This window comes from Protopterus annectens, chromosome 9.part0 (assembly GCF_019279795.1).
Source record: "Protopterus annectens isolate FY-2018-M chromosome 9.part0, PAN1.0, whole genome shotgun sequence".
Lineage (NCBI taxonomy): Eukaryota > Metazoa > Chordata > Ceratodontiformes > Protopteridae > Protopterus > Protopterus annectens.
Genome location: NC_056743.1, coordinates 508,712,013 through 508,736,312, shown reverse-complemented (window position 1 = coordinate 508,736,312; position 24,300 = coordinate 508,712,013). Strand labels below are relative to the sequence as shown.

Sequence of the window (24,300 nt, the reverse complement as noted above, 5' to 3'; positions counted from 1 at the left end):
CAGGGGGGCTTCCCCCCTGCTCGCACTGTTAAGGTATGTTTTTCTTCTTTTTTTTTTATTATATATTTGGTCTTTCAAACTTCGACCATATGTTTTTGAACATATGGTATTCGAAGTTTTGAAAGTTCGACTATATAACATAGACCGCAAAAATTACATCTACACTTTCTTAATTACTGAAATTTACTATTTAACCACCTATTACATTAAAGATAGTACTTATTTTACATCCCTTAGAGTTGGGCTTCAGCCATTCTCTTAATTATATTACTGCTTATTTACGCATTTCTCAGATGTTCTTCATTCCACATTGCTGCAGTCCTAACCATTGGGTAGTCCGCTGTCCAGTCGGCCCGAATACCAAAGTATATGGCTGACGTCGGTCAGGGCGCATTAGACTGACGTCAGGACGTCAGGGTACTAATGCGCATGACCGACGTCATATCCTCAGTCTTTTTTGCCGCATGGTCCGATGCAGAAGCAGTTTTGCGAGTGCAGGTTGGCGTTCTGAAATTTTCTGAAGTCGGAGTTTCAGACCGAATCAAAGTTGGCTAAGTACCCCGTTGGGGAATATTTTGGTTTTTTCTTGCCTCAGTATTTAACCGGATGTCAGAAAAAGTGAATAACTGTATTTCTTGTGGGAAACAGATACCTCATAGGGATTACCATACCTTGTGTATACCTTGTTTAGGGCCTGCGCACGACGTTGTTGGATGCCGCTCTTGTGCTAGATTTAACAAACGCACTATTAAGAGAAGGTTAGACTGTGCCAGGTTAGTTTTTGGGAAGCGTTGTAATTATAAAATGCCGTCGGATGCTCCGACGCCCGCTTCGTCCAAAAAGCGCAAGGACAAAGCAGCAAAGCCTAGAGTAGAAGAACCGGCAGTCCCGGACGTCGGTTCTTTAGAAGGCTCAGTGGAGCCAGAGGTTTTTCCAGGAGTTTCTTTGGAGTCTCAGGGAGAGACTTTACTGTTACAGGATGTGTCCTCTCAGGAGGTAGGCCAGGCTGAAGGGGCTTCTCAGGTGGCTGTTCTTCCCTCTCTTCCTAAGGTGGTTAGAGCCTCCCCTTCTGTTTCCAAGGCTTCTTTGAGAGGCAGGCCAGGTTTAACTTCAGTAGGGGTTTCTCCTAGCTCTTCAGGATCTTTGCCTAAGAAACATATGCTTAAAATGGCAGAAGATTTGATTACTATGATTAGAGGTTCTATGCCCCCTCCTGATAAGAGGCCTAGGGTGGAGCCTGAGTTTGAGAGTTTTGAGCAGTGTTCGGAGGCTTCTGAGTCTTCGGCTGAAGACTTGCACGAGTTTCCTCCTTATTCTGATTCTGATGTGGATGATTCTACTCCTTCAGCTTCTCCTCCTGAGGATTTTTCATTTTCAGAGACTCTGCATTCCATGAGGGAGCATTTTAAATGGGAAGGTCAGGATTTCTCTGATTCCAGGAAGAGGCTTAGGGAATTCCTGTTTTTACCCCAGCATAGGCCTTTAGCTATACCTCCTGTTCTGAATGTGGTGGAAGATGTTTTTGCAGAGGCTTCCCTGAACCCTGATTCTTTGCCTCCTGCCCCAGTTAAACCGGATAGGTACTATAGGGTGCCTGAAGCTCATAAGTATCTTTTTAAGAGTCCTAGGGCAGACCCTGAAACTGTCTCTCAGGGGCCTAACTGTGTTAAGGCTTCTGTTGTGAAAAATCCTGTTCCTCCTGATAAAGAGGCAAGGGCTTTGGATAGATGGGGAAAGAAGGTGTATACTTCTTCCACTTTAGCCATGAGGGCGTTGAATTGCCAGTTTCACATGTTAAAATTTCAAAATTATCTCCTTTCACAATTGAAGTCTAAGGTGGATGCTCTGGCGGAAGGTATTGAGTGTAAAGAGTTGCAGGATTTAGTTCATGTGTCTGAACAGGTGGGTAAGCATTCATTGCAATGTGGTTTTGATGCTGTGCAGGCCTCCTCGAGGGTGGCTGCCACTGGTTCTGTTCTTCGTAGGCACGCCTGGTTGAGGGATCGGAATTTAGCTGAGCATGTTAAGACAAGGATTTTGGATGCTCCTTTACAGTCTGACGTGTTGTTTGGTTCGCCTGTGGAAGCAGTTTTAAAGAAAATGGAGGACAAGGCTAAGTCTATGCAAACTGTTAAAGATTTTTGCAGGTGCAGCCTCCGAAGTTTAGTAGAAATTGGCCTACTAAGGGATGGACATATCCTGCTTATGATTCCCAGTCTAGGGGTAGGTCTAGACGAGGTAGGGGCAGAGCTCAAGGTTCTTTTAGGCCTAGAACAGGGAGTTCACCTGCTCAGACTTCTGGTGAGGGCAGGGGTCAGTCCTTTCGTAAACAGACCCAATGACCTGCCTTTTCAGCTGCCAGTACATTCTCGTCTGGCAGCACCTTTGGGAGGAAGGCTGGCTCTTTTCAAAGAAAATTGGGATTTAATTACCCAAGACAGATGGGTTTTGGATATCATTCACCACGGTTACAGGTTTTATTTCCATACCTTGCCTCCTTTCAAAGGCATGCCAGACATTCCTCCTCTGCAAAGAAAAGAGGCTCACAAGCAAATTTCTCTGTTACTCCAAATAGGGGCCATTCAGCCAGTCCCTGTGCCAGAAAGGGGCCTGGGATTTTATTCTCGCCTGTTCCTAGTACCAAAGAAGGGGGACACGTGGAGACCAATTTTGGATTTATCTATCCTCAACACTTATCTGGACATTCCCAAGTTCAAAATGTTGATGCTACAACAGCTTTTACCTCTGCTGGGCAAAGATCACTGGATGGTAACTTTAGATCTCAAGGAGGCTTACCTTCATGTGCCTATCAGACTAAGTTGCAGGAAGTATCTGCGTTTTCGAGCTGGAAATTCCCATTATCAGTTCTCTGCATTGCCCTTTGGCTTATCTACTGCGCCCAGAGTATTCACAAAGGTTCTGGCTCCAGTGATAGCTTACTTCAGGCTAAAAGGAATTCAAATCTATCCTTACTTGGACGACTGCCTGATTCTGGCTCAAGAAAAGGAAGACCTTTTACAGCATTTGGAATATGTGATAGCAGTGCTAAGATGCCTAGGGTATTCTGTGAACGAAATAAAGTCCAGTCTAGTACCCTCTCAAGACATGTGCTTTCTGGGTGTGAGACTGAATACAGCAGCCCAGATGGCCTTTTTAACCCCGGACAAACAAAAGAATCTTTCCATTTACTTCCATCAACTATCTCTTCAGTCCGGGCTGACTGCAAGGACAGTCCTTCAAGCCTTAGGGTTCATGGCATCTTGTATTCTGGTGCTTCCCAATGCCAAACTGCATATGAGGAAGCTGCAATGGTATCTCAAAAATGTATGGACGCAGCACTGCCAGGATTTGGACACTGTCATTCAAATAATACCTTTCATTCAAAAGGAATTTTTGTGGTGGGCTCAGGAATGTCACCTAAACAAGGGACTCTCTGTGACCCGGCCAGAGGCGAGTCAGATTCTAACGACAGATGCCTCAGACATAGCTTGGGGAGCTCATCTGAATGGAAAGTGGATACAAGACAAGTGGCCTGCCAGACTACAGCATCTACATATCAACATGAAAGAGATGTTAGCAGTCCAGTTTGCATTAATGGCTTTCAAGGAGTTACTTCTTCCAGGGCAGGTGTTGATTCTAACAGACAACACAACTGTCATGTGGTACATCAACAAACAAGGGGAACACATTCTTACCCTCTATGCAGGCAAGCAATGATTTTATGGGAGACTGCGCTCAGCTTGCAACTAACTCTTCAGGCAAGGTTTCTGCCGGAGCACAGAACTCCTTAGCAGATGTGTTAAGCAGGCAAATCATGGATCCCCACGAGTGGAAACTGGATCTTCATGTATTTCGGAAATTGACAGTGTCATGGGGAACTCCAGACATAGATCTGTTTGCTTCTCCACTAAACCACCAGCTGCCAAAGTTTTGCACCTAAAAGGTTTCATCACACAGCTTGGAAAGTGGATGCTCTTTCTTTCAGTTGGAAAAATCTTCATGTGTATGCCTTTCCACCTCTGCCTCTTCTCCCAAAGGTACTCCTGAAGGTCAGACAAGACAAGCCAAGGATGATTTTAATAGCTCCAGATTGGCCTCGGCAACATTGGTACCCATTACTGAGGAGTCTGGTAAAGAAGCCTCCATGGCCTTTACCTTTGATTCCACACCTATTGTCTCAGAGGGACGGTCATCTACTCAATGTCAAGCTTCACTCTTTCCATCTAACAGCCTGGCATATTCTGTTTTGAAACACAGCAGGTCTCAACTTCCTCAACAAGTTTTGAATGTGATTATGGAAGCCAGAAGACCTAGTACAAGGAAAGTGTACGCAGAAAAATGGAAGAGATTTTTATTTTGGAGTGCAGCAAAGAATTTGGAGATTTCTGAGCCTAATTTGAGTGTGGCTCTTCAATATCTTACTGAGTTACTGGACAAAGGTTTGTCTTTCTCTTCCATTAAGATTCATGCTGCAGCAATTTCAGCTCACTATGATTGTGACCCACCATTGTTTTCGCATCCTTTGTTCAAGCAATTTCTTAGAGGGCAAAGAATATAAGACCCCACGTAGAGCTCCTACTCCTGCTTGGGACCTCAATTTTGTGTTGGAGAAACTTACTCTACAACCTTTTGAGCCTCGGCTACTGCTGACTTGAAATACTTGTCATGGAAGACTGCTTTTTTGTTGGCCATTACTTCTGCAAGAAGGGTTTCTGAATTGCAGGCCCTTATGGCGGTAGAGCCTTTTTTGATTTTCCATAAGGATAGGGTATCATTACGAACTAATCCTTCTTTTATGCCTAAGGTGGTTTCTAGTGTGGCTTTAAACCAAACTATTCATTTGCCTACTTTCTATGCAGATCCCCAAAATAAGGGGGAAAAGATTTTGCACACTTTAGATGTACACAGGCAGTTGCGTTATTATTTGAGCAGGACTAAGGATTTTAGACAGTCTCAGCAGTTGTTTATTTCTTTTGCTTTGAGTTCTCAGGGCAAGCCTGTGTCAAAACAAACTATTTCTAAGTGGATTGGGTTTTGCATTGCATTTTGTTATTCCCATCATGGCAAGGAGATTCCAGCTGGGATTAGGCCTCATTCCACTAGGGCTACTGCCACTTCAACAGCATTTCTAAGGGGAGTGGCAACTAAGGATATTTTGGAGGCAGCTACTTGGAGTTCGGTGCATACTTTCTCTAAGCATTACCACCTTCCTCTCTACTCTAAATCTAGGGCTGGTTTTGCCACAGCTATTTTGCAAGGCATGTTGACAGCTCCTGCTTCCTTATGATTTGCCAGCCTCCCTTACCTCTGCTTTGGGATTCTACCCAATGGTTAGGACTGCAGCAATGTGGAATGAAGAACATAGTACAGTTTTGTACCTACCATAAATGTAGATGTTCGAGGATCCACATTGCTGCAGTCCAATTTACCCTCCCTCCTTCCCCTCTGTGTTTAGGGGTGGTTGTGTGGGTGAGGTTATACTCTTGTAATTTTGTATATATTGTACATATTTTTGGTGTAGGAGTGTTTGGTGTTTTTGGTTTTGGCTTTGTCTTTTTAGGGTCTTCTGACATCTGGGGCAAGAAAAGACTGAGGATATGACGTCGGTCATGCGCATTAGTACCCTGACGTCCTGACATCAGTCTAATGCGCCCTGACCGACGTCAGCCATATACTTTGGTATTCGGGCCGACTGGACAGCGGACTACCCAATGGTTAGGACTGCAGCAATGTGGATCCTCGAACATCTACATTTATGGTAGGTACAAAACTGTACTTTTTTGTCTATGAGGGCCTCTAGCTTTTATAAATTAATATTGAATGATTAATACATATATATCAAATGCTTAGTTTATGTATTAGGCAAATGGCGCCTTTGTATATAGTTTGTTAATTGTGCTTTGCATACAGATGTGTACTAAGATTTGCTGATTATTGTTGCCATGTTTACTGATGACATATGTCTTTATTGTTGCCATATTTGTTGATAGCTCATTGTGAAGGTAAAAAGGCCTACTTGAGGAACTCCTCACAGATGGGTCAGATCTCGGAAGACCCACAATCTAGTTTCCATTCATGAAGGTCTGCCTTGTCCTGCCCTGCTTGTCTGCCACATAGTTTTGCTCTGACAGGATGTCGGATGTAGAGTGAGATATTGCTCTAAAGCTATTTGCCATGATAATAACACGCCTAGTCTGCAAAAGAGGTAAGACCTGCTTCTCCATGCTTTTTTATGTACCACATCACTGTAATGTCTGTAACAACTTGAAGTGGTCCTTGGGACCAAAGGTGATTTAGAGAGTTGAGTGCCTTCATAAGGGTAAACTTCCCCTTTTACATTTATGCGCTTGTGTCTGTCTTTGTTGTCCCAGATAACTTGCTCTAGCACAGTGCAAGGTAACTGTGGTAACTGACTGTTTTGAAGCAGGAGGGGAGAAAGAAAGACCTGGATTCAGGGTTCTTGATGTCTTCATCAAGTGATTTCTCTTCTCACACATGCCAGAATTGGAATCTGAAAATATAACAGGTGTTCGTGCTCGGACCAAAGAGACTTCAGATACCATTGTATCTCTCATGTGGAGTTTTGCCAGAGGTATGAGACTCTCAGATGCCATGACACTCAGAATCCTGGGGTATTCCCTCCCTTGCCCATTAAGGGGACCCCAACAGTCACAGAAGACATTGCTAACCCCCAGACCACTGTGGCTGTATGTGTAACACCAGAGGGGTCAGGGGTAAAAATGGAGTAGATTTAAATGTAGATATATTTTTTCCCTGTGGAAGAAAAGCTCTTCTTACTGAGGTTCTCTTGGAATCCCAGCCGGAATATGAAATCTCTCACCAAAGCCAGAGATTCCGGACACTTTGGAAAAGAGTCTGCATAGATAAGCAGACATCTAAATATGGAAAAATGTTGATACCATGTAACCTGCCATGTGTATAACTGGAGCTAGGCACTTTGTGAACACTGTTGGGGCAGTGTATAGCCCAGACAGTAAGGCAGTGAACAGATAATCTGATCCAGATACATAAAACCTTAAGAAACATCTGAAGCCTTAATGTATAGGAATGTGATAAGCATCCTTTAAATCTAATGTTAACAAAAAATCTCAAATGGCGAAGAAAGGGTAAGAGATTGCATTGTGAAAGGATCTTGAACTTGGCCAGTATCACAAACTGGTTTAATAAAAAAAGGCATTTTCTTTTTTTGGCATCAGAAACATTCATGAATGAAAACCTTTTCCCCACTGGGAAAAGGAACTGTTTCTCTTCCCCCCTCCCCCTGATAAAGCATGTGCTGTATGACAGGAGGGAACAGAGGAGTTTGGTCTGGGGATGTGCAATAATTCCCTGCAAAGGAATGATCTCTTTCCACTGAGTCAGTATCAGAACCCATTGGTCTGAAACAACCTGTTGCCAAAGAGAGAGAAATGGACAAAATAACTTTCTGGAATGGATAATAGACTGCCAGGGTGGGAGGTGGGATGAGGTCTCTTACATACTTACTCTGGCTATTTTGACTGTCCTTTGTTCTGAGGGTTCCTGCTTTCTTTTAGGGACCCTCCCCACCATTCTTTTTAATGTCTGCGTACCAGCATGTTGCTGAGACTGTTTGTTTTGTTTCTTGCTACAGTTGGACAAGGGACCAAAATAACCTTTAGAAAATTTAGAGAGGAAGGGATAAAAAAAATCGGAGAGATTCCCTGTATATCCGCTTAACTCTGTCATCACATTTTTGCTAAAGTTTGCAGAAGTAAGACCAAAATCCTCTATTGACAGGTGAATTTAAAAGCTCACTTTTCCAGCCTCTATGAGGTTCTGAGAATGAAGGCAGGCAAACCTCCTCAACACAGTACCAGTGGCAACCTCATTGCATGTGGTATCTACAGTCATAAACACACTTTAATTGACTAGTGACCTGAAAAAGGAAAAAAGAAAAAAAAAACATAAAGCAGATTTTTCCTCACAGAGAGGAACTGCAGATAAAACATTCCTCATATTTTCACTGTTAGTCATAATAAATTTTAACATATGAGCCTGACAACTCAAACTTATAAAAATTAAAGTTGCAGACTCAAACACTTTCCCGCAAACGTAAACATTGTTTTACCATCCTTATCAAAAAGGGAAGGATTAAAGTTAAAATGTTTGGCAGCAGCTAGATTAACTATAGCTGCTGGGTCATGTTTGCAAAGAGTGTATAAAATCTTAAAAGACTGAGGAACTTTATCCATTCTGTTTGTCTTTTTATGGACAGTAGGCTGAGAAGCAGGAAAATTCCAAGCAATGGCGCACTTTCTCCAGAGCTGACTGAACTGGGGAAATGGGTAAAGGTTCTAGAAATTTCTTCTGTAACATCTAAAAGTATTTTCTGGGGGACTGAGAATACTTGGTGTTCTTCCACTGAATAAACTTGCACATTCTGGAAATAGTCTCGGAGAAAGAGAATCATTGATAGGGAGATTCAAGTGACATGCTCTGCATCGAGTCAGAATCAGAGTTCGAGGGAAAAAAAACTGTATCTGTTTCAACACATTCCTCTCTGGATTTAATTTCTTGAATCTTTTCAGGAAGAGGAATCACTTTTTCTTTTACCAGAAATCACCTGATAAAGATCAAGACCCTGAACCAGACTTGATAAACTACTCCTGTCCAGTGAAACTGGAACAGGAGAAGCTATAAGTTTAGTTTTCTGTTTCTTTTTGACAGGATAATTAAGGTAAACACATTTTTAATGGCAACAATCGCTTCCTAAGGGATGGGCACAACATTCTGGTTAAGCAGGGGCAGTTTCCCCTTCTTGCAACACCAACAAAAGTAGTTCCCCCTTGCTCACTAAGGGGAGCCCAATAGCTGCAGAGGCCATCACTAACCTCCCATGCACAGTGGCTGTATTTGCCAAATAGAGGGGTCCAGGGAAAAGGGAGAGTGGTCTGAGGAACTGTCTTGGCCACAGCAGAGTTTCTCACTTGCATCTGAGGCAAATTATAAGCCTGTTTGGTGGCAAACACTGTTATTGAATTATCACTTAAGACATAGGCAAATGTACATTTATATAAAAGGAAACGAACCATGGGAGTAACTTCTACTAGGTAAGAATTATAAGTAATGATCTTTGAGATGTAACAAAATATTTTTTGACAATTACTCAGATACAAATATTTTGCCTGACCAGCACTAAACACTCCAGAATATTGTTTCTTTGTGGTCAAAACCACCACACCTTCCATGCACTGGTAGATTATAATCGCTTGAAGTTGCTGCTTCACAATAAAAAAGAGCTGCTTTCCTGATAGGATGAATTTGCACAAAAATGCCTTCTGGTACAATAAAATAGCTAGATTTGCCACCAGTCTCCTTCATAGGACCCACCATTGTCATAGCTTAAATCAATTAGACTGGCTTGAACTGTACAACTACCCAACATATTCCCAAATGACTACAGCACACAAACTTATTCATCATCCAGAAAAATGCCCTGCTCTACAAAACCTATTACTGCCCTACTGTCCAGCAAGGGACCTTAGTTTAGTAACAAATTCTTATTACTCGCAAATAAGTCATAATGTTGCAGGAAGTTCACTCTAGTCCCAGTGCATTGCTAAACACTGGAATAGAGTCATCACACTAATAAAACTCTCTAACAAAATAATTGTTTTAAACCACTGCTTAAACAATATCATAACCACTCCTGGTCCTGCACATGCTCGCCATAAGGTTAAGACTTTGTGTGTTCACCGTATGATACTCTGCAAATACTCTCCTTAAACAGAATACTCTCAAACTCTCACTTGAATGACAAAACAATTTTTATACATAACTGCTGCCTGTACAATCCACAAAGTTGCACGTGGGCTTTCTCTTTAACTTCCACTTCTGTGAAATCTTAGAATGTATAAATGTAACTGTTGTTTGTGCATAAATGTAAATAGAAGTGTAATGCAATGTAAGCAAATGGAGCTTTTCTCCCCGGGCCTCTACTGAAAATGAGTATTACCCAGTTGGACTTTCCCAGTAAACAAGGAAAAATAAAATAAACAAATGCATATGTTGAATAAGATTTGTTGAATTTTACATTGCCAGCTTTTCTTTTAACTGAAAAAAGAAATATTGCAATAAAATGAATAATTATTTCCCTGAATAGCTGTGAATACCTCTCAACATCTTAGTGTAAGAAATCTGGTTAAACCTAAAATAATGGTGGGACCAATGGTCAATATCAGGGACAGATTTTAAATATTGCCCTTATAAACTTAAAAAAAGTTGCTGCCTAAAATAACAGGATTTGTGTTGGCATGAATTTTCCAAAGGAAATGAAGTCTGAAACTCAAATGCATGTTATTGTTTAGGGATTTTAATCTTTAATGATTTGCCAGAAAACCACAAATTTTATGAGGAGAACAGACCAAAAAAAATATGAGGCAAAAATCTGGACATTCTGCAAAAAATCTGTGCAGGTGAGAGGTATGCATTCTTCAAAGTTTACAAAAATAATGTTCTCTGGAGCAACCTATTGCTTCACTGGATCCCCTGCAATAGCATTGTATGGTACTGAACCCTCTACACCCTCATGCATGCCCACACCTACTTGCATACAGGCAGCATTCACACTGACATATACCAATGCACTTGAGCACAGTCATATACATTTAATCATGCACTCAATCATGTGCATCAGCGTACATTCGTACACTCACAGGCATGCACTCATGCACACTTGCATATACTGTACACATGTAATTGTGTACTGTCATGCAGAGTCATATACTCTCATGCATCCAGTTGCACACATTCGCATATAAACATGCACTCGCGCACACCCGCATATACACATGCACTCGCGAGTCTCATGTACAGTCACATACACGCACTTGCAAACACTGGCATACATGAACTTTCAGACACTTGCAGACAACTGGACACACACACACACACACACACACACACACACACTTTAAAGTCCACTTTTCTTTGGCAAAGCTTTGTCTATTTAATAAAAAAAAAATTGAGCAAGGACCTGGGGACACAGTTCATGACTTTAAAGTGGAGGGGGCACTCACTCCCCTCTTCACCTTATTGTGCCGGTGTCTTTGATGAATTGGCATTTCCCGATTGGGAACCCCTAATACCTTGCACCCAGGGCTGCTGCACTATTTGCCTCACCTAAACTACGCTACTGCAAAATGAAAAGTAATGAGTGATGATATGAGGTACTAACATCTGTGCCAGGGAGGAATAGGGTAGTGCATATGTAACATATGCCAGCATAGCTAGCTAGAGTTTTGTAAATAATTTTGTGTCATTTGACTGTCACACTGATTTTTACAGATGCTTGTGTTAAAAATGTATTTGTGAAATTGCTTGTATTAAAAATGCATCAATAGTTGGTCCTGCTGGACAGAAAAGAGATGTACATCTATGTCTAACGGTATTATTATAACTGATTAAATGTATATGTTTTAACAGAGAATTCTGGAAGAGAAGAGGTTAATCTCAGTCCAGCTAATTTTGAAACATAGGTTGAAAATTAAATGTGTTCATTTAGACTGTAAAGATTTTATCCTAAAGGTCTGATTGTAGCCAGAGACAAAATGTCTGAGAAAACCAGGACTAGGAATCTGACTGTTTTGTCTTTAGGGGTGAACTAATTGCTACACTGGAAGGGTGGAAGTTTTTGAAATTGCTTTATAGCATTCAGATGCTGCAACAGATATTAGCAAGGCTCTGGGTTTGTATTGTGCCAGAGTCGGGTGACAAGATATGAAGTCATTCCATAGCCAGCACTGAAATTATTTTCTAGATATTAGTGAGAGATATAACAGAACTCTCACAGCAGCACTTTGTTTTTCAGAACCCGACAAGAAAGATGTCTCTCAGATATCTCACACAACCTCACACCTCATCTTCCCTTGCTGTAGTAAGCAACTGAACACACTTCATCTTGCCTTGCTTTAGTAAATAACCAGGGAACAGTAATTATTTAGTCAGTCAGGAAAATATACTGAGATTAGTTCATCTATGTGACTCTATCTGTGGTGAAAGAAGGTACTGCCAACAGAGCTAGCTGGAATTTTGTAAATAATTATATGTCATTTGTGAATATCGAATTGATATTTACAAGATGCTTGTTACAAATGTATTAGAGCTGTGGGTCATACAAGATGCTGGTGTTACAAATGTATTAGAACTGTATGTCATGTGTATATCAAACTGATTTGTACAGATGTTTGTGTTAAAAAGGTATTTGTGAAGTGCTTGTGTTTGAAATGTATGCACAGTGTGCCTTACTGGAGAGAACAGAAATGTACATGGACTATTGTAACTGTTTAAATGTATATGTTTTAACAGACGAAACTGGAGGGTTAACCTTGGTCCAGCAAACTTTAGAAAAATATCTGAAATTAAATCACTTTGTAGGCTAAGCCGTAAAGATGCTATCTCACAGGTTTCAAGGCAGCCAGAGACACAAAGTCTGCACTAGGAAGCTTTTTATATTGTGTCTGGGGTGAACTAATTGCCACTCAGGAAGAGTGGAATTGTTTAATTGTTTTACGACCTCCAGAAGCTCAACAGATCTGAGCAAAGCCCTTGTGTGTGTATATTTACAGGTAGATGCCAAGTCCTGCCAACTTCTAGCAATGGGGGTTTTGCATGGGAACTAGAAGTCAGATGAGGAGAAATGATGTCATTCTGCAAGCTACCCCAGTAGTAATATTTTAGATATTATTTTGATAAGTCTCTTAGTGAGACAGAGCATTCTGTATTCTGTCTTGAACCTGACAACAACAAGAAGGATCACTCACCACATCATCTGCCTTGTTCTATTAAGTAAGTTAGTAGGGAATAGTATAATTCTCTTAGATTCAGTCAGGAATATAGTGAAGATTAGTTTAGATATTATTTTTCTTTATTTGTCTGAGCCTGCCCTGCAATATTATTTTAAATATTTCCTGTGGTTTTGAACTGTGATGTCACTGTGAATATATACTTTTTCTTTTTTCTTGTTCTTTCATTATTTATTATTAGATATATTTAAACCTTTCATTGTGGCTGATATTTGTAGAGATATTTAAGTTTTAACAGTACTTACATATTTATTTGGTGACACTCTGTGGACCACTCCTAATAGCCTTGCTCTTGGTCAAACTACCATTTGTATTATTATTATTATTATACAGTAAAATCAGACACTCTTTGTTAAGGGCCTTAAAGTAGTTGGTGAGGAGTTCTGCTGGCAGTGGTAAATACCTTATAGTCTGGGCAGAAAGGTCATAACTAGTAAACCTGTGCCAGCCTTTCCCAGGTGTCTGTGCATGTAAAACATGTGAGTGTGTGTGTCATCTACTTAGGCAGGGACATGAAGCACCAGTTGGACAGAGAGAGTTTTGGAGGACTTGGCTTGGAACCCTGGCTAAGGACTCAACTCTATAGCTGTGCCAGTGAGGTGTCTTATGGTGATCTGGAGTAACAGGGAGAAACCAGCCCCGGACTGACTGTGGTCTCTGTGTGCTCTTAAGGGAAATTGCACTTAATGCAGAGAGCTGCATCTGGAAATACTGTGTGTGTATATGTTATTCTCCCAGTGAATGTTCCCCACAGGTGCCAGTGCTCATGAGGCTCCCTGATTACTGGTCCAGTGGTGGGTTATTACACTATCCAACTGTGTGTATTTATTTTTTGTATCTCCCGTGATTGAAACTCTTGTGTTTGTTGTAACTAGATATTCAGTATTGTCATGTTTTCTATTTTATTATTTATTATTTAAATATTTATATACCTTTCATTGTGGCTGGTCTTTTAGAGAATACTTTTAGCATCTTAAGAGTACTTATGCTTATTTTAGAGACACTGTGGCCACTCCTGAAAGCCTTGCTGCACTGGTCAAACTTTGCCATTTGTATTAGTTTTAATTTTACTCAGTATAACTGGGTATCCTTGTAAGAGCACTATACCAGCATAATTACTTTATAATCTGGGCAGAGGGGGCACAGCTGGTAAATCTGTGCCAGCATTTCTTGTGTGTGTGTGTGTGTGTGTGTGTGTGTGTGTGTGTGTGTGTGTGTGCCTGATTCAAATATCCAAGTGTGTGTGTCAGCTACTTCGAACAGGGACACAGAGCTCCAAAGTTTTCAGTGTGGAGTCTTGTTTGGGGCCTGGAGAAAGAGTCCAGCCACAGATCTGGAGTGTGCTCCCTGTGTGCTCTTATGGGAAATTGTGCTTGGTGTAGAGAGGTGCATCAAAATATACTGTGTGTATCCATTTTTGCTGCTAGTGGTCATCCCTCACTGGTGTCAGTGGTGAAGATTGATGCTCCTTGATTCCTGGCCCAGAGCAGGGACTGCCACATAAGGTATTGAGGTAATAAGAAAATGCAACTAAATGAGTGACAGTACAAATTGAAAGGCGACAACTAACCCTTCTTTTGTATTTGATCCTTCACAGTATTAGTCATCTGTAGTGAATCTGTTCTTTAAATTATGTGGACAAATCATGAGTTTTAGTTTCACTATCAAGCCTTTTAGTGAGAAGTCTTTGTTTATCTCCATGGGTATTAATTGATTTGATTTCTTGCAGTCCTTGAAATTCTCAGTAGGTTTCTTCAACACTTTAATTCAAAAGCATTGATTTTACAGTGCATAACCTTTCACAGACCGATATTACTGGGAAAGCCATAGCTTTGATGATATGGGCCTTTGCTGACAATATCATTGCTCTTTAAAATTTTATCCAGATTAGTCATGGCTTTCCTTCCAAACAACAAGTGTCTTAATTTCATGGCTTAAGTCATCGTCTGTGGAGATCTTTGAGCCTAAGAAAATAAAATCAGTCACTGCTTCCACTTCTTATATCTATGTGGAAATAAGAGATGGGGGTTAGACAACAACATTTCGGTTTATGTTAAACAATACACCAGCTTTTGCACTTTGTACTTTCACTTTCATCAATAGGCTCTACAAATTTTCCTCACTATCAGTCATTAGGGTGGTATCATTTGCATATCTGAGGGTTTTACCTATTTCTCCCTGCAATTTTGAGTCCAGCAACTGATTCATCTGACCCAGCACTTCACATGATATACTCAACATATAACATATATATATATATATATATATATATATATATATATATATATATATATATATATATAAAACATATAACATATAAATCTATAGATATTGAATTGGTCATTAATTCCCTATTTGGTTTTAACTGTTGCTTCTTGTTCTGCATTTAGATTCCTTAAGAGATAAACGTGGTGTAAAGTCACTTTAATTTTGATCCCTTATACTTTTGTCAAATTAGGAATTCCTCTCTCCTGTTACCAATGCCACACATTAAACTACCCTTTGATAACCTAGTTTATGCTAGTCTCAGAGATCCATCTTCTGACAGTTGTATGCAAGAGTGTTTGTATAGTAGACTTTAATGTGTATGCATATATTCCAGGAAGAAGCTGTATTTCAACTGTCCAAAGTATGCAGCACATAAATGTAGCAGAAGCAATAAGCATGTGCTGTCTTACTTGACTTCATGCTGCCATGTGAACAGCTTTTGAACATTTAGACTTCATGAGTGATCCACTTCATTGAGGAAAAACTACCATGAATCTGCTTATACCGCTATTCTCTGACTCCATTTTTCAAACTGTTCTGTTGCCAAAACACTTCCAAATAGGTAGATTATTGTAGTCCTCCTATGAGGGAGCTCTCACACTACCAATTAAATATAAGCATCCTGTGTCCGTAGCATGTCAGGGTATGTTATATTTTCATGGAGGGTTATTCTTTCCTGACCAGACATCTGACTGAAGCACAACCAATGAATTCTGTTTTGGCAAGTCAAGCATCAGTCATTTTTACTGTTCCTCTCCCTTATTCTTTCATCTAGTTCCAGTTGTCTGTATCACCTACTGGTTAATATAGTAATCTGGACACTCTAAATTGACCATAGGTGAGAGTGAATGGTACAGATGAAAAACCGCGGTAGGGCTAGCCACCCGGTGGTGTAAACCTTGACTTGAGATGATTGTCACTGTTGAAGTGACGCACCGACCTCGTGCAAAATCAGTAAAAGGGGTTGAGAATGGATGGATGGATAGTAATCCCTTTGTAGCAACTTAAGAAAGACTGTATGTATTGATTTCTAAAAGACTTTAGCTATTTAGCTTGCCAGCTAGATTTTAAATGAAAACACTGTACTAGGTTAGTGAAAACCCAAAAGTGTAAGTTATATCTGCACCATATTAACTTTAACAACCCATACAGACAACAGCCTTTGGAGTCCTATGCACTGTAACAAATTCAGCAGCCTATATTGTCCACTGGGTGTACTTTGATGTCTGTATCCCTCTCTTATGAGTATTTCTTTTAATCCATTCCAAGGGGCTAATATTTAGTCGAGGTAGCTCTTATTTATACTTTCTAAAGTATACCTTCCAGAAATGTACCTGTTGCTAAAGCAGTGATATTTCCAGGAAGCAATGCAGACTGATATGTATTAATTTTTTTTTTTTTTTGCACAAACACACCATATTGTTAATAATGACAAATTGCTAAGACTTGTTTGATACTTTTGTTTTCACAGTATTTTAGATATCTGATTCTTCTAAAGAATGTCTCAGTTAATTTCACTATGGCTTTTATTGCTTGCAGGAGACGGTTAACCAGCTGGAGGGTGCACTAGGGGCAACAAGGAGTGAAATGGCCCGTCACCTCAAAGAATACCAAGATCTGTTGAATGTTAAGATGGCTCTGGATATTGAAATTGCTGCATACAGGTGAAAAAACAGGCATTTCCTCCATTTAATGATTTAACTTCCCTTTAACTATGCAGCACTATCACTATACTAAAATTGTAGTCACGAAAAATTGTAGTTGGCACCTGGTGATTTATTTTATAATCATTATGATCAGTCCATTACATACTTTTTTTTTTTTTTTTTTTTTTTAGTATAAATAAGTATCTTTGTGGTTTGGTTGCCACTCACAGAAAATGGTTAGATTGAAGGGAAGGAAACATGAGCTTGGATTTTAGCCCCACAAAAAGGAAAATTTAAATACTTATTAACTGTTAGTTGGCCATGCCAATTCAATCTGAACAGAGGAAATCATTGATTTTACTGGTAGCGCCATACCAATGCACTCAGAACTGAGGAAATGGTTTATTTAGTAACCAACAGTAATGTATTGTTTCGTCATTAGATTGTCTTCACTGTAGACAGACACATTTGTTTTAGAGATGGTAAATATACATACATAATCATTTGTACACATTTGAGGGCTAAGTTGACACAATCCAGAAGTTTGACTTAAACCTATCAGGCACGTATCCTGTTACAAATGGCACACTACAGTGCATTATGTTTTATTTTATATATATAAACAAACTCTGGATCCTTAAATTTTACATTATTGTACCATAAAATGCATGTTCTAGTTATATAATAACATCTTAATTTAGTTATGATTTTTTTTTTCCAGATTACTAACCAACAGTTTATAACTTGTCAGACTCCTGGTGCACCGGAGATGTGTAGAAAAGCTCCATTCCACTTACAATATACTTAGTTTCATGTAATAAGCAAGCAATTCCTGACAAGTTGGGCAGTGCAGGGAGATAATGGACTGCTGAAAGGTTTTGCAGTGCTCAACACCATAGGCAGAGAGCCACCCTACCCCCTAGAAGTCCCATTATTTCATTGTAACACTTACTCTGGTGGCAATTACTGCACTTACAGTTTAACATATATGCCATTTTCTATTTGTTTTATTATTGGTATACACATATTTTTTGATGTAAAACAGTTCTTCCACTGAATGTTTCAAACTGTGTGTGAGGTATGTAATTGTTGATCCAGGAAACAATTTACAACCAAAATATAAGTTATGCAAGTATTTAATTATGCCTACAGAGAAACACATGTACAGATATATACACACTCATACACATGCAGTGGCACAGACAGTGTCGCACACATATGTAGAAACTCAGACACACACATGCACACACACATATATGCATGTACATACACAGAAATTCACAAGTACACACAGATGCAAAGACAGTGATAGACTGGCACAGGCACACAGAGAAATGCATGCACACACAAATCTGCCCAACGATTACAGGCGTTTTGACTGCATACATATCAGAAGTGTTATTCTTTCCAAATAAATGAAGAAGTACATAGGTAATAGCCACAGTGATATATTTAGGTCATTGCTATGAAACGCACAGTACAAAGAATTACAACCACACTCACACTCACACACACACACACACACACACACACACACACACACACACACACACAGTTTCTGTCACAGGCATGTGCCCCCCTCACACACACACACACACACACACACACACACACACATCCATACAGCTGTATTTACTTCAACTATGGAGATCTTAAATGTCTGAATGTGATCAATTACGTAACTTAATACACAAACAATAGCCAGAGTAATATATTTAAGCTGGTTGCTGTAAGATGTAGTCTAAGATGTTTCATTTCAAACTTGAATGATCACACACACACACACACACACACACACACACACACACACACCAGTGTATTCACTTTAACTATTGCGAGCTCAAATGTTTAATTGTGACCAAGTAAATGTTTTAGTACATAATGTATGTTAGTGAGTTACTGTTAGATGTAGTCCAAGCCATTTCAGTTCACACCTGAAAAATTTTTCTCTCTCTCTCGCATTGTGTGCATGTGTGTGTGTGTGTGTGTGTGTGTGTGTGTGTGTGTGTGTGTGTGTGTATATATATATATATATATATATATATATATATATATATGTGGGTGTGTGTGTTTTTTTTTTTTCCAGGTGCATACACAGACATACACATCTTTGCTGTGTAATGGCTGCTTCTGTTATTTGCTTTTAATTCTGTTTTTCATGACCGCTAACTACAGCTTTTGAAGAGCCACAGTTAACCATCCCACAGTTAGCAATCAGGAAAGGAAATGACAGGTTCTTGCAACTACATGCTTTTGTTCTGTTATGATTATTTTTTTTTTCCTGCACGCTAACCATGGCTTTTTAATTGCCATGGCTAGTGAGAAGAAATTACATAGTGGTTCCAGTAAGCAAATGTAGTCTTGGCACTTGGATCTTGTGAAAGAGTAGGTACTGTTCATTTTACTGGGCTATCCCCGTACTTAAATTGCATCCTTTGGTACACTTAGTGACCAGTGGGGATCACTGATTCTCTAATCCCATGTTCTAAATGCTGGTAGTAGATCAGTGGTAATAATAGTAAATATACTTATCAAGCAGTGGTTCTAGGAGGACCGTGGGAGATAGCTTAAAGAATTGTTAGGGATATGTGTAAGTAGATATGTATATGTATACATATATGTGTATATATTTATGTGTGTGTGTGTGTGAGATTGTGTATATAGATATATGTATATTTCTGTGTGTATGTATATATACATATGTGTGTTATATACACGCACGTATACATGTATATTTGTGCACATATATGTATATATGTGTGTGTGTGTTTATATATATATATATATATATATATATATATATATATATGTATATATATATATATGTGTGTGTGTATGTATCTATACATGTATGAGAGCACTCCATATAATCGAACATTTTAATGTCAAATGTGTTTAACACTGGCAGATGTGATCGAAAGTCATTTGATAGCTTCTGCTGGTGTTAAGTCCATGCAAGATTATGCATCATGGGATTGTTGAATGTTCTACAGTGGGAAAGGGCAAAACCTTTGAGTTGACTTGCCCCCTGCAAAAAACATAAGTGTTTTGTTATGTCATTATTTTGACTTTCGATCGAGTGTTTTGGAAAGGTCTCTTATGCAATATAATCATTAACTTTTCATCTACTGAGATGAAAATTTTGTTTTATTTAGAAAAAAGATGAAGAGGGACCATTAACCCCATGTTGCACTGCCAAAAATAATGAGATTTTCATAGTAGAGGCATGTGCTTATATTGAGGATATCAAGTACAATGCACACGTTGTGTGTCTACAGTCCTGCAATCGTATAATATTAACAGTTCTCTGTAGTCCAAAACAGTAGGCATTCTGGTAATGATGTGCCTTGTGGAAGTGTGAATCATGGATCTGTTTTAATCTGAATGAGAAAAGGGCTGATGTTAAATTACTACTGGGGGGATGTTGCATTTTTGTATGTTCACTTTGAACAGGGTCTGTTATTTAAGCAAGGGGAATATGGAATGAAGCCCTTCACATGCCAAAGGGAATTTGTGGGTGGAACCCTCTTGGAACCTCATTTTCCTTGGGGTGTGTTTACTTTGATGTGGTCAGAAGGCATTATCTGTCTCACAGTTTATCATGTCATACTGTAAGCTAATGCCGTTAAGAACCATACATCCTGTCCAGTTTTAATACATGCCTCCTCTGGTAAAGGAATGGGATTGATTCCTACCATCTGACATTTCACAGTTACATAAAATTCTTGTTTCAAATCTTATAGCTATTTAACACCTAAGGGAGTTAACTAATAATATACAGTACATAAAATAATTCTGTTCTGTAGTCAGTGTGTGTTGCATAGTTCAGAACCTGCAGTGAACAGCTGTTTCAAAATAATCTTTATGCGAGTTTAGATGTACAGTCTGTTTAGCAATTTTTTTTATGGGACATAAAATTTAGCTATGCACCACGAGGCTGAAACATGATAATTAAGTAGCTGTTGTTAAATTTCTGGGAATGAGTTTTAAATGATGTAGAACTATTTCATCATTCATATGGAGGTGTTTGATAAAAATCATGTATGTAGCAGAGTTTTAAGAATATTTTCAAAATTAGAATCTTCTACCCTCCCCAAACTCAGCATGAATAGAAGAAAAGGAGAGAAAGGCTTGGTTTGGGCAGTACTGGAGATGATAGGAAATTCAACCAGTGAAGAGAAGGTTGCTCATAACATTTTGGAAGAAAGCACCAAGCTGCTGAGTGTCATTCTTTAATAATTGCACAGTACCCCAGAACAGAAGAATAATACTGGTATAGGCCATTGCCTATACAAAATCCCCAATGGTGCCCTTTACTTTAATTAAGTAGCTAATAGCTGGAGGGGTTCTATATTAGATAAACGAAAGTTTATCTTAACGAACGCTGACATTATCGAAAATCCCGGAACTCGAAACTGCAGTTGGGGGGGGGGGGGCTACACCCCCCACTAAATATATATTCCAACTCCGAGATCGCACTACAGTGAGGAAAGGGCAAATATTCCCATCTTCACTGTACTGCAATCTCACAATTCTGGTTTCAGGTTCTGGGATTTTCGCTCATGTTAGCTTTCGGTAAGATAAACTTTCGTTTATCTATTATAGACCCAGCTGGAGGTATATACTGCAGATTGAGATGGTCATGTGCCATCACTTGAAACTGGGGCAGTGGTTTGAAACTTGAAACACTGTTGGGGGTTTTGTATAGGCAACAGCTTATACCTTATATCTTCTGTTCTGTGGTACTGTGCAATTATTAAAGAATGACACTCAGCAGCTTGGTGTTTTCTTCCAAAGTGCTCTTTTAACAGTTTTTTGGTTGTTTTGGTGTTGAGTACTTTAATTCCCGTTTCTTTTTTTTTGGACTTAGTAGTTCATAACATTGTTAGACTATAAAAAACATTGACAGTTCTACACATTTATATTTTTTGTCTGAATGTTTAACGTTTAACTTTGGCTGGGATTCACAAAACTTAGCCATATTACAATAAGTGAATTTATATGATGAGCACCAAATCTCAGGGTGTGTGTTAATCAAAGGTATGCATACCTCTAATGGTAAATGTTGGAAAAGCAGAGCTGTGCATGGTATACGACTATTCACATATAATGAGACGGTAATGTGCAGCATTAGTAAAATGAGCAGCTTGGTCTAAGCAAATGAGGCAAATCAAGATGGCAAAATGATTCAGATATATGTAAATGCCACACCACGAAGCTGCATACACCATTGAACACCATTGAATCTCGGTGATCATGCTAAGTGAATTGCAAACCAATGTTACAGGTTAATGCTGTATTAATAGATATGTATTTACAGCATGCTCTCATTGGCACCACAATTACTGTGGTGTACATTTCCTGCTCCTGGAGCAACAGTTGTCATCCAACCAAGCTTAACTTTTCATGCACTCTATGACACTGACATTATGAACCACTACTGTTTGTGTAGGGATACTATACACGGTATAATGGACATGTATCACCCTCATCCATAACTTCTTGGGAATCATGGAGTAAATATCCTAGTGGGTTTGCTTGTAGTAGCTACAGGGACCCTTCGGCAACCTACTGGGTACACAGTGAGGGCATGTCAGGAATATGCGTTAAGAAAAGTCCAGCAGTTCAACAATGTCATACTGTAGCATGTGGGGATAAATATGTGATTTCCAGTTACCATAAAGGAAATGGGCAACACCATGTGGGACTTCTACAGTGTAGTCTAATTCCCAACATACTGAGGGTCATAGACAAGCTTGGTGTAATGGATAATGTCTTTGCCTTCTAGGTTCAGTCTGAACTGGGGCTAATGCCTTTGGTGAGTGTGAATTTTCTCCCACTGTGTGTGGATTCCTTCCACCTCCCGTTAACATACAGAAAAAACATGCTGGGTGTTTGTGAGTTTTTCAAGCTCAAGCTCACACAAAATTGGACAGCAGCACAGACTCTAGGCCTGTCAGGGAAGTAGTTGTGTAGACCAATTGCTTTAGGATTCAGCTGTGGTACACAGTGTCCTCATGACAGGAGAAAACTGATCGCAGACTGCACTGTGTGTCAGACCTAACCACTCAACATTGTAGCAATTGGGTGTACATGATTTTGTCATGGGGATTAACTGCGATGAAAAGTGGATTGAGGACCTGACCACCTTTATCCTACACAAGGGACCCATGCTAATAGTGGGGGAGGTCTGTGTGACTCTGATTGTGTATCCCTGCCATAAAGCCCAAAAGACCAGTGTCCAGTTTCTCAGCCTGGCTTTACTGGAAGCTCTGAATGAAAGCTGGACTTAAAAGAAAAAAAACCTGCCAAACCTGAACTAAGTATTGATATACTGAATATTGATTCACTGACAGGACGCAACTTGGAAATGGATGAAATGGTGGGAAAGAGATGACTGGACATCCTGTGCATTCAAGACACAAGGTTTAAGGGCAGTGCAGCAAAGCTACCTGGCTTGGGATCCAGAGTCTACTACTCACAGGGAGGACAAACTAGAAATGCTGTGGGAATTGTAGTTGGGGACAGTCTTTTGAAGACAGTGAAAAATTGTATTTATTTATTTATTCAATGCCATTAGAATTAGTGATTTGTGGCAGTCAGACTCCAGTGTAAAGATAGGGCACTATTCTTAATCTCAGCCTATGCCCTAGAGTGCATACAGGCAGCAGTTGTAGGACTTGCCAGCTGAAGCAAGACATTTGAGTTGATGGTGGTAATAGCAGACCTTAATGCTCATGTCAGGACAGATAGAACTGGATATGAAGGCTACCTGGGTCCACATGGCAAGGCAGCAAGAATAAGGAAGGAGAAGCTATTCTAGACTTCTGTCAGGTCAGTGTGCAGATTGTGGCTAATACATGTTTCAGCAAGAGAGACAAAGTCACAATCTCACAAACAAGAGTGGTCAACATGCGATTTCGTAAGGAAAAGGCACTGGGTGGGATCAGAGATTGTAAAATCATCCCTAGCAAAATAATTGGCCCATAGCATAAATCCCTGGTGGTCACAATCAGCTGCAAGTAGTGGTCAGAGAAGGCTCTAAGGTCAACAAAGACAAGGATAAAGATCTGGAAGTTGACTAGAGTGAAAGCACCATAATTTAAAGAAATATGCTGGGTTCTGGCACCAAAGGAAGAAAAGGAAGTTATCAAAAGAAAGTAGTGCAGGAAACCATGGTAGACATTAAATATGGACTGAGCTTAGAAGGAATACTGGATGGCTAACAGAGAAGTTAAGAGGAAGGTCACAATAGCAAAGAACAAGGCATTAGAGATAATCTGCCATGTTCTGGAAAGTAACTTAGCAGATATATAGATCCACTTGGATTCTAAGCAATGGCAGAAAGGTAAAAAAGATCATCAGACATCATTCATAAGGGATGCCAGCAACAACCTGCTCACCAGTACACAGAACATCAAAGGCAGATGGGAAACGTCAAACGGCTTCTCAATGAAGAAGACTCCACAGAAGCTGTACTGCCTCTGACACATCCAACAGTGAAAAAGGAAGAAGATCCCTCCCTACAAGAAGTAAAAAGT

The 24,300-nt window shown here is 39.7% G+C and overlaps 1 protein-coding gene across 1 annotated transcript in view; it reads left to right on the top strand.

Moving 5' to 3' along the window:
• LOC122811309 (low molecular weight neuronal intermediate filament-like) overlaps positions 1-24,300 on the top strand; it is a 107,810-nt gene that overhangs the window by 34,818 nt on the left and 48,692 nt on the right. Inside the window, exon 3 of the mRNA XM_044083070.1 lies at positions 16,653-16,777. Coding sequence (XP_043939005.1) covers positions 16,653-16,777 — 125 coding nt within the window. The remainder of the gene's footprint in view (positions 1-16,652; positions 16,778-24,300) is intronic.